Genomic DNA, 12,267 nt, shown 5'->3' with positions numbered 1-12,267 from the left:
GTTACTATCCAGGCTGACCCACCCAATGATCTCAATTTAACACTACACTGGTCAGAGGATAATGCTAGCTCAGATGGAAAGGAGATCAGAAACTAAAGGAGGTAGATAATGCTAGGTAGCATTAGAAGAAAGAGAGAGGAAGTAAGGCAGGCCTGGCCTAAAGACCAGGCCTTAGTGAGAAAGATAGAGAGGAGAGAGACAGGGGAGAAGATGCTCCTTTGCAAACCTGTGGATGTCCTCCAAGTGGGCGGGCTGGCTGTGGCTCGTTTATTTATAATCTTGGCAGCTCAATACATATTGAACAGTTATATGATACCTCAATGCATATGGATGAGTTACCTGGGGTATTCCCATTGGATAATGCAACTTATGACAAGGTGAAGGTGGGGTTATTATCCCCGGGAGAGTGAGACAAAGGAAAGCAAGGTTTTGCACCTAAACTTCAGCCACGCTGACAATAAAATTTATTGCCATGCACAGGATGGCCATGTGCTCACTCACAATCCTTGTCTCCCCATAATGCCTATGGGCTGGACTGCTACAAGCACTCTTTTCCTCTCCTTCTTATAAGAGAATTCTTCCCCTCCCCTTCCCTTGTGTATCTTTATGTAGCAAAGATTATTCTATTTAATTTATTTCTACTTCTTAAAGTATATCTTAGTACCATCATTGATCCCCCTCCCTTTTTCTTTCTTTTTGTTTTTTTTCCCTCCAAATCATGTTAATGGCTCGATCTTTCCCTATGAGTGATTCTTCTGATTACTGTATTAATACATGCAATTTTTGAAAGTTACAGATAATATTTCCCCCATATGTTAGTATATATGATTTGATCTAATTGTAGCCCTTATAGAGGAGGGTTTGAATAAAAGAAAAAAACCTTTTTTCCTTTTCCCTTTCTTTAATATTTACCTTTTCATGTTTCTCTTGCTCTTTGTGTTTGGATGTCAAACGTTCCACTGAGTTCTGGTCTTTTCTTTGCAAATACTTGGAAATCTTCTATTTTGTTCTTACTCTATTTGGAGAAACTAGGAGAATTGAAGGAGGAAATAGATAATAAAACTGTACTAGTGGGAGATCTGAACCAACCACTATCAAATTTAGACAAATCAAATCAAAAAATAAATTTAAAAAGAGGCAAAAGAGGTAAATGAAATCCTAGAAAAATTAGAGTTAATAGATAGATGGAGAAAAATAAACAGGGACAAAAAGTAATACACCTTTTCAGCAGTACATGGCACATTCACAAAGATTGACCATACACTAGGTCATAAAAACATGACATACAAATACAGAAAATCAGAAATAATTAATGCAACCATTACAGATCACAAGGCAATAAAAATAATGATCAGTAAGGGTACATGGAGAGCCAAATCAAAAATCAATTGGAAATTAAATAATATGATGGTCCAAAATCGGTTAGAGAACAATTCATAGAAACAATTAATAATTTCATTGAAGAAAATGACAATGGCGAGACATGCTTTCCAACCTTATGGGATGCAGCCAAAGCAATACTCAGAGGAAAATTCATATCCCTGAGTGCATATATTAACAAACCAGGGAGGGCAGACATCAATGAATTGGACATGCAAATTAAAAAACTAGAAAGTGAACAAATTAAAAATCCTCAGATGAAGACTAAATTAGAGATCCTAAAAATCAAAGGAGAAATTAATAAAATTGAAAGTCAAAGAACTATTGATTTAATAAATAAGACTAGAAGCTGGTACTTTGAAAAAACAAATAAAATTAACAAAGTACTAATCAGTCTAATTAAAAAAGGAAAGAAAAAAACCAAATTGACAGTATCCAAGATGAAAAGGGAGACCTCACCTCTAATGAAGAGGAAATCAAGGCAATCATTTAAAACTACTATGCTCAATTATATGGTAATAAATATGCCAATCTAGGTGATATGGACGAATACCTACAAAAATACAAATTGTTTAGACTAACAGAAGAAGAAATAGAATTTTTAAATAATCCCATATCAGAAAAAGAAATCCAACAGGCCATCAAAAAACTCTAAGAAAAAATCCCCAGGGCCAGATGGATTCACAAGTGAATTCTATCAAACATTCAAAGAACAGCTAATCCCAATACTATACAAACTATTTGACATAATAAGCAAAGAGGGAGTTCTACCAAATTCCTTTTATGACACAAACATGGTACTGATTCCAAAGCCAGGCAGTTCAAAAACAGAGAAAGAAAACTATAGACCAATCTCCCTAATGAAGATAGATGCAAATATCTTAAATAGGACACTAGCAAAAAGACTTCAGCAAGTGATCAGAAGAATCATTCATCATGATCAAGTAGGGTTTATACCAGGAATGCAGGGCTGGTTCAATATTAGGAAAACCATCCACATAATTGACCATATCAACAAGCAAACCAACAAAAATCACATGATTATTTCAATAGATGCAGAAAAAACCTTTGATAAAATACAACACCCATTCCTATTGAAAACACTATAAAAAATAGGAATAGTAAGGTCCTTCCTAAAAATAATAAACAGTATATACCTACAACCAACAGCTAACATCATCTGCAATGGAGATAAGTAGATGCATTCCCAATAAGATCAGGAGTGAAACAAGGATGCCCATTATCACTTTTTCTATTTAATATTGTACTAGAAACACTAGCAGTAGCAATTAGAGAAGAAAAAGAAATTGAAGGTATTAAAATTGGCAATGAGGAGACCAAGTTATCACTCTTTGTAGATGATACGATGGTCTACTTAAAGAATCCTAGAGAATCAACAAAAAAGCTAGTCAAAATAATCAACAACTTTAGCAAAGTTGCAGGATACAAAATAAACCCAAATAAGTCATCAGCATTTATATATATTTCAACACAGCTCAGCTGCAAAAACTGGAAAGAGAAATCCCATTCAAAATCACCTTAGACAAAATAAAATACTTCGGAATATATCTCCTGAGACAAACACAGGAACTATATGAACACAACTACAAAACACTCTCCACACAATTAAAACTAGACTTGGAAAAACATTAACTGCTCATGGGTAGGATGAGCCAATATAATAAAAATGACCATCCTACCCAAACTGATCTATCTATTTAGTGCCATACCCATTGAACTTCCAAAAATTTTTTTACTGAATTAGAAAAAAAAACCATAACAAAGTTCATTTGGAAGGACAAAGGATCAAGGATATCCAGGGAAATAATGAAAAAAAATACAAAGGAAGGTGGACTTGCAGTCCCAGATCTCAAACTATATTACAAAGCAGCAGTCATCAAAACAATTTGGTACTGGCTAAAAGACAGAAAGGAGGATCAGTGGAATAGACTTGGGGTAAATGACCTCAGTAAGACAGTCTATAACAAACCCAAAGACCCCAGCTTTGGGGACAAAAATACACTATTTCACAAAAACTGCTGGGAAAATTGGAAGACAGTGTGAGAGAGATTAGGTCTGGATCAACACCTCACACCCTACACCAAGATAAACTCAGAATGGGTGAATGATCTGAACATAAAGAAGGAAACTATAAGTAAGTTAGGTGAACACAGAATAGTATACATGTTAGACCTTTGGGAAGGGAAAGACTTTAAAACCAAGCAAGACATAGAAAGAACCACAAAATGTAAAATAAATAATTTTGATTATATCAAATTAAAAAGTTTTTGTTCAAACAAAACCAATGTAACCAAAATTAGAAGGGAAGTAAAAAATTGGGAAACAATCTTAATAACAAAAACTTCATACACAGGTCTAATTATTCAAATCTATAAATAGCTAAAACAATTGTACAAAAAATCAAGCCATTCTCTAATTGATAAATGGGCAAGGGACATGAATAGGCAGTTTTCAGTTAAAGAAATCAAAACTATTAATAAGCACATGAAAAAGTGTTCTAAATCACTGATATTCAGAGAGATGCAAATCAAAACAACTCTGAGGTATCACCTCACACCTAGCAGATTGGCTAACATGACAGCTATGGAAAGTAATGAATGCTGGAGGGAATGTGGCAAAGTCGGACATTAATTCATTGCTGGTGGAATTGTGAATTGATCCAACCATTCTGGAGGGCAATTTGGAACTATGCCCAAAGGGTGATAAAAGACTGTCTGCCCTTTGTGAATCTTGAAATTTCTCAGACTTGTGAATGTTAAAAAATTCCCCATTGGGGAATTCTCCGTTGGGACAATTCCCTATTCACCATTTAGACAGTGAGAACTCTACTTAGATCAAAAATGTGAAGACCTCTCCTCCACCCGTACTTAAGCATGCTTTAGGAGAAAAAACTCCTTGCTGAACAATGAAAAGTACTTAAACCCGTACTTAAGCCATGCCTATTTTTAAGACTAATACAAAAGGTTGATAAGTACCTATAAAGGTCAGGCAACTTGTGAATTTACAAGGAACAAAGAACTGGGAACTTACTCAGAGCTTTCCTGGTGTGAATTACTTGAAAATCCACACCTTCTTAGGTGTGGACTAAGAATGGTCTGTACTTTGAAAAACGTCTACTGTGATTGGTAGATGTAAGAATTTAGGGGAGGTGACAAAGGAAAATTTCCCTTTATAAGGAAAGGAAAAGCTGAAAAACAGGAGCTCTGGAGTCTCTTGAGAGACAGGCTCTAAGGAGGTTGTTGAGAGAAGGACAATCTCTAAAGAGGTCTCTCAAGGGAGGCTGACTCTGGCTGGAACTCCCTCTGGGGAGACTCTGTCCCCCTGAATCCTCCCTTGAACAGATCTAATGGTGAGTGATTAAGGACTGACTGATCTTTTCCCTTAGGGCTTAGGCCTGAGTTGGCCAGGGCTGCCTGGGCCGGCCGAATCTTTTCTCATTCATTTCCTTTTTCTCTCTCTCTTTCTTTGATTCCTCATTGTATTATTAATTAAAGTCTCTATAAAACTCAGTTGCCTTGGGTATATTCATAATTGGGAATATTTCCCTGGCGACCACCTTATATTTGATTTTAAAACAAGACACTGTAGTGAAACATATTTTCTGCGGTCAAATTTACTCACCCACTCTTATGTCTAGTACAATTTATATCTTCCACTATTTTAACTCTTACAGTTTATGGCCTTCAACAATTTTAATTATTACAGTTTATGGCTCCTACTCTTTTTAAATCTTACACCTTTGATCCAGCCATAGCACTGCTGGGTTTGTAACCCAAAGAGACAATAAGTAAAAAGACTTGTACAAAAATATTCATAGCTGTGCTCTTTGTGGTGGCAAAAAAAATTGGAAAATGAGGGAATGCCCTTCAATTGGGAAATGGCTGAACAAATTATGGTATATGTTGGTGATGGAATACTAATGTGCTAAAAGGAATAATAAAGTGGGAGAATTCCATGGAGACTGGAACAACCTCCAGGAAGTGATGCAGAGTGAGAGGAGCAGAACCAAGAAAACATTGTTCACAGAGACTGATACACTGTGGTACAATCGAACGTAATGGACTTCTCCATTATTCTCAATGCAATGTCCCTGAACAACCTGCATGGACCAAGGAGAAAAAAAACACTACCCTCAAGCAGAGGACAAACTCCGAGGAAGGACAACAGCTTGACTACAGGGGTGGAGGGGATATGATCGAGGAGAGACTCTGAATGAACACCCTCCTTCGGAAATCAATAGCATGGAAATGGGCTCTGGTTGAGGACACAAGTGACACACAGAGGAATCATGCATTGCCAATGGGAGTGGTGGGGACAGGGGGGAGGAAAAAAAAGTGATCTTTGTTTCTAATGAATAACATTTGAAAATGACAAATAAAATAATGTTTAAAAAATAAAATAAAATGGCCTGAAATTCTCCCTCTGGCACTATTTTATCTTAGAAGCAGGCCCAGGGGAGACCTAAACATCTCACGATTTGAGATGCTTTTTGGACATCCACTTATAGAGGCTACACCTTTCTCCTCGGCATATACATCACTGTTAGGGGGAGATACTACTATTGCTTTCTATATACAGGAATTACAGCACAAACTGCGTGAACTCCATGAATCTGGAGCTGCAGTACAAGCCGGACCACTAGATTTTTCACTTCATGACCTGAACCCAGGAGACAAGGTGTATATAAAGAACTTCCAGCATACAGGAGCAACTCAGCCTTCTTGGGAATGGCCATTCCAAATATTGTTAACTACTCCAACATCTATAAAAATTGGAGAGAAGGATTCTTGGATTCACTGCTCTCATGTAAAGAGAGCATCTTCTATTGAAACTGATTAGCTGTATCCTATACATGCATTGGAGATAATAATCCATTGACAATTGAATGCCTTTTTTTTTTAAACACATTGGATTCCTGAATTTATTTTTTCTCTTTTCTCTTTTTCCTTATTTTTATTATTGCTTTTCTTTTATTTTGATTAGAATATTCAATTTTTCCCTTTTCTCATTTCTTGTACTTCAGGTACATACAATCAATATCAGTTTTTATTCTACTATAACATAAGTTTAAAAGTATATATATATATATATATATATATATATATATATATGTACTTGTTATAATATTAATACATACCCAAACAGCGTTAGTGCTGGGGGCCATCAGTCCACGATGCCTTGACAGAGTCATGCGTGGTAGCTGGGGAGACCACAGAGTGGTCCTTAATGAGATGTGACTGCCCACTCAGTCCCCCTTGCATGAACTCTTTCATCAGTGCCCCTTACCTATGAATTGACATGATTATTATTCCCCCTAGTCTCAAAAGAAATAATGCAAGATCAAAACACATGTACCTTAATTCCCTAAAACATCACCAATAGATCAAACCCTTACACCCAACCCCCAAAAGACTATCATGGGTTAACTTTTATGTAGGGTCATAATTCCCAGCAAAACGGCAGCCACAGGCCATGCCCAAAATTTTCTCATGAAGTCAGCACACAAAACAATCATAGAGGCTCATACAATACGTAGAGGTACAGTACAGGTACACTAAGCTTCAATATGACTCAGTGACTCAATTACACAAATTAGTAACACAAACTCCCTAGTAAGCCACCTGTGACAAAATCATTTATCTTGTATTTTGTCTGTAATCACAATACAAAAATATAGAATGTTAATCAAGTGATTTGTTAAAAGTTAATGTATCCCTTTTCCAATTATCTCTCTTTGATTTTGTATACCTGCATGCCAAGAATATGGATATAAAATAAATCCCAAGCCTGGGAATATTGGAGTATCTCAGAGATGCAAAGCAGTCCCATGGCCGTAATGATTAAGCTGTCTTCCAATTATTATTTATTTTATGTTATTTATTTTGACTGATTTTTGGCCCCCAGTTGGGAACCCTGGAGTCGCAAGTGGAGCTGGACCCTGACCGCAACATTCTGGCACCAGAACAGGACCATTCTCAGTTAGCTAGTGTAATAATTAAAGTGGTTGAGGAGCCATAAACTGTAAGAGTTAAAATGGTTGAGGCAGTAAATTGTAGTGATTAAAATAGTAGAAGACTTAATTTGTGGCCACTAAAAGAGTGGATGAGTAAAGTGTGACCACAGGAAATATGTTTTCACTACAGTGTTTTGTTTTTAAATCAAATATAAGGTGGTCCCCAGGGAAATATTCCCAATTATAAATATACCCAAGTCAACTGGGTTTTATAGAGAATTTAATTAATACAAAATGAGTAATTAAAGAAAGAGAGAAAGAGAGAAAAAGAAAGGAATAAGTATGAAGGGCCTTAAGCCAACATGGCCTAGACATGAGTGTTAAGAGAGAGATCAGTCAGTCCTTAATCACTCACCACAAGATCTGTCCAAGCAAGGATTCTAGTGACACCAGGCCAGCTCCATCTCAGCTGTCTTCACCAGCTCAATCCTCCCTCTGAATGTATCTGAGTTCCTATTTAAAGGGCATTTTCTTCTATGTCACCTCCCCTAAGTTCTTCCATCTACCAATCACAGTAGATGTTTTCCAAAGGGCAGCCCATTCTGAATTCACACCTGAGTAGACTAAACTTTTGAGTAATCCACACCTGAGTAGACTAAAATCTCTGAGTAAGTTCTCACCTCTTTATTCCTTGTAAGTTCACAAGTTGCCTGACCTTTATAGGTACTTAGCACCCCTTTGTATTAGTTCTAAAAATAGGCATGGCTTAAGTATGGGTTTAAGTACTTTTCATTGATCAGCAAGGAGTTTTCTCCCCTAAAGCAGGCTTAAGTATGGGTGGAGTAGAGGTCTCTCATTTCTGATCTAAGTAGAGTTCACTGCCCAAATGGGGAATGGTCTTAATCCAATCTTATGAAGTAGGGTCTGGGAATTTTTAAAGTTCACACTAGGTCCCCTTCCCCTAGCCCTAAAAGTTTTGAATGGATCAGGTTCTCCCCCCGGAAGAGGTCCCAGGCCCCCCTATGGATAGAGCAGGGTTTGGGGGGGAGTAATCCAGGGCCCCCAATATAAGAGGGGTGGACTCCCAAGGAGGAGCGGTTTCAGAACAGGTAAAGTTAGGAGAATCAAAGGACCACCATGGGACACAGTGAATTAAAAGAAAGCAAGCTATTCGCTGAAGTAATTAAACACAGTTTTCAGAAAAGGGGAGTAAAGGAGAGAAAAGCAAGCAAGTCACAGCTGACCAAGTTCTTAGAGTTTATTCAAAATTGCAGTCTGTGGTTCCCCAATGTAAGGATGGCAGATTTAGACACAGAAGAAAAAATTAGCCCAGACTTAAAATCTTATAACATCCCCGTTTGGGCTAGACAACCACCAGCAACCCCCCCACCTGAGGGAAGGAGGAGTGAATGGATGGGAATGAGGGGTCCCCCTCCTCCTCCACCTCCACGACCCCCAGATCCTCAGCTTTAGCAGAGAAAAGTCCATTGTTCAACCCCTTGTCACCTGCCTTTTCAAATAAGGCTTCTGGAGCCAAAATCTTTTTTCACCTCTCACAATTTTAAAATTTTAAAGGGATAGTACCTTGGAAACATCAAGATGGATTTTTTCATTCTTTCTGCTTCTTTTTTCCTTCTTCCTCAAGATCTTGAATAAACTGGCCTGAGAGTCTGAATGGGAAGGATGGAGTTACAGTCAGCGAGACCATTGGACTGTTGCACTGAACCCGTGTCCCGGCCCCTCACCCGCTCTAACCCCTGTAGACCCAGAAGGATACATCTGAGAATCCACTCTGGAGAGAGAGTCCTTTTGAATGTAATCATTGTGAAAAGGCTGAACATAGGTACAGTCTTTCTGTACTTCATCAGAGAATCTACACTATAGAAAAATCTTATGACTGAAATCAATGCTAGAAGGGTAACCTTAGTACTAATCCTGTTTATTCCAGTAGGATCTCAAATCTGCTTTTTCAAAACTCCAAAATCACTTTTAAACCCTTTATATAATCACATTTTGTTAGTGTAAAGTGTCCCCAAGGAATCTAGGAACCCCACACTTGTGGCCTAGTGGGGTCTGGTGAACCCCAGGTAGCTTATAGGTTGGACACCCCAAAGTTTGTCCTTATTCCCTTTTCCCAAGGGAACCCATCCTAAAGGGAATCTCAGGCCGACTGTTTCACCCTGAGTGGAAGACCCTCAGGAAAATGGACAATCCTAGTTGGGTGGGACTAAGCACATGTTAAGGACCTTCTTTGTCTCAGGGAGTCTCCCCTTTTGTATCAGACCTTTTCCCCAGAAGATCCACACCTGGGCAGGAACCAGCCTTTAGTATCCACTGTAAGCAGCCCCTTCCTTACACCCCAGCCTCTAGCTAGGATTCCTTTCCCAAGCCTGATTGTATCCTGTCAGTAGTTGGAACACTCCCATTTCCTTGTAGCTATAGTGATGTCAATCACCTTTCCCTGCCCCTGGACTCTCCAAAAGCTCTAGAGGTTCCCCAAATTCTTTTGTTCCCTCGAGTCCATCTGGCATGGTGGCACTCCCAGGGGTCAGTGTCCAGAGCTGCTCAGGTTTCATTTGTTTGTCATCAAAAGGATTCAGTATTGTAAAAAATAGACTCGAATACAGGACTACAATCCCCATGAGCCTTTGCTCCACTTCCCCAGAATGCCTTGTAATCTCACCTGGGCAGAGATCGAGAAGGTATTATTTAAGCTGATTCAAAGGCTTTTGAAGCTCTCTCTTTCTCTCTCTTGGCTCTTTTTGGATTTCCGTTTTGGAGCAGGTGGTCTCTTGCGTGATGTGAGGTTACTTTGTCTAGACCTCTGGCCTAGGCACATGTTTCTTACTTGTATATTCTTTAAGCTTTAACCTTTAATAAACCTCTAAAAAATATAATACTCCTTGCAGAGAGAAACTAATTTCTACCTGCCTCAGTCTCCCCATCTCCCCTAAATTTTAATCTTTACAGTTTGGCGACCTAATGGGGGAAAAAAAAACTCAATCTTCTGAATTCTTTTCTGATCTTTAGTTCAACTTTTAATATCTAGTACCTAGAAAAAAAATTTTTTGAGCCATATCTCTCTGGCCAAGGTTTTCTACCCTCGCAAAGCTGCTACAGGCTCCGGACCTGCTGCCCACCCCACCTGGCTCGGCTCCTCTGCTTCCTGCCTGCAGCCTGCAGCCCTGATCGTCCTCACCTGGTACCTGGTCCCGGCCTTGCCCACCCCCGCAGCCGCTCCTGCTCCTGGCCTCTCACAGGTCCGCTGCCTGCCTATTTCTGCACCCCAGACCCAGGAGCACAACCCCAGTTGTCTCATCACCCAGATCCTTGGAGCAGATCGCTCAGGACTCATTGAGACCAGCTGGTAACAGTATTGGCCACGTGGTGGAGGGGAGAGAAGAGAGGGAAAGGAGACCGGTTAATTTTCCCTTAAGCTAAGCCTCCACGTGGATGGGAGTATTGGCCACAGGGGTATCAGAGAGGGGAAAGAGAGAAAAGACTAGAGATCAGAAACAGACTTTTCAAACAGAAACCTAAAAAGCAATGGGCTGTTTAAAAGGATTTTTGACCTTCTGGCAATTTCATTGATTTTACCTGCCTGTCTGGGAGCAGATTCAGCCCAAAGATTTAACTTTAACTTTGGAGAGGAAAATGGGTGGCCCAGCGAACTGGAAGCCAGGCCCAGAGATGGGAGGTCTCTAGCTAAAATCTGGCCTCCGATGCTTCCCAGCTATGGGGCCCTGGACGGATCCCTTGAACCCCATAGCCTAGCCTTTACTACTCTACTTTCGGACAATAGACATTTAAATGGATAATTAAAAACAAACAAACAAACAAACAAAAAAAACCCAAGGAACTTTGAAGAGACTAAAGGCTATATTCTAAGGCATTTCAGACTCCAATGGTTTATAAAAAAATCTCTGTATTCTATTGCATTGTTTTGTTTAAGATAAAACTTTGTGATTTTAAGTTCATATATTACTGGATTGAATATTATTCTGTGAACTGAAGGTTGATTGAATTTATTTTGAATGTACTGAGTTTTGAAATTCTGTTGTTTTTCCCCTATAACTATTGAACAAATATTATTGTGAATAAGCCCATATATGAAAAAACAGCTTTTTTCTATTTTGCTGAGGATAGATGGACTTCAGAACTGGTTATAATTGTATTAACAACCTTTGGAATTTTAATGTGCTAAATACCTCAAATGATTTGATTTTAAGGGTTTTTTAAATATGATTTTTGGAATTTTTTTTAACAATCTGGTCATTTTTGCCTGCCCCTACCACGAGGTAAGGCCCATTAGCTGAAGTGAAATACATTTTATAAACCCCAACCTTCCCACATGTGAATGGAAGTTGGGCAGTTAATCTCAGGGCATTTGTATCCCTAAAAGCCTCCAAAAAAGGAGCACCCCTTTGTTTATGCTCTTCAGCTCACTATTTTACTTCTACCAGAATGATATCTAGATTTCTTGATTATGTTCTTAACCCAAGATGAGTTTTACTTTGTTTTAAAAAAAATATGTTTAAATACCAAGGTTGAAAGATTGCTGTGTTTGTAAATGTGACAAATGTCCATCAATTCATAGGTTTTAAATATGTCATACAGCAACTTATGTGAAATATGAAAGTGTGTTTGTTTGCTATTGTAATTAATTGGGCTATTGAGAATTTTGGGGATTTTGATATCTACATATTTGTACTACTGTATTTTTAAAGATGAAAAAATTGTTACCCTTGTTCAATTCATTTGCCTTCTACTCACAGTGATCATGGCCAGATACAAAGAGGAAATGGATCTCATTTTTTGGTGAGAAAGTCTTGTATTTTATATTTTCTTAACTGACACAGAGTGTCAATGGTTATAAGCTATATTTTTGAATTTTTTAAAGCTCTTTTATTATT

The 12,267-nt window shown here is 38.4% G+C and overlaps 1 protein-coding gene across 1 annotated transcript in view; it reads right to left on the bottom strand.

Moving 5' to 3' along the window:
• Positions 1-644: 644 nt before the first annotated feature.
• Positions 645-12,267, bottom strand: part of LOC100025343 (zinc finger protein ZFP2-like) — a 55,985-nt gene continuing 44,362 nt past the window's right edge. Inside the window, exons 6-7 of the mRNA XM_007486164.3 lie at positions 8,939-9,024; positions 645-1,028 (exon numbers count right to left, since the gene is read on the bottom strand). Coding sequence (XP_007486226.1) covers positions 1,011-1,028; positions 8,939-9,024 — 104 coding nt within the window. The 3' untranslated portion in view covers positions 645-1,010. The remainder of the gene's footprint in view (positions 1,029-8,938; positions 9,025-12,267) is intronic.

The sequence above is a fragment of the Monodelphis domestica genome, chromosome 2, assembly GCF_027887165.1.
Source record: "Monodelphis domestica isolate mMonDom1 chromosome 2, mMonDom1.pri, whole genome shotgun sequence".
Classification (NCBI taxonomy): domain Eukaryota; kingdom Metazoa; phylum Chordata; class Mammalia; order Didelphimorphia; family Didelphidae; genus Monodelphis; species Monodelphis domestica.
Note: the sequence above shows the minus strand (reverse complement) of the source record. Positions and strands in the feature narration are given on the sequence as shown.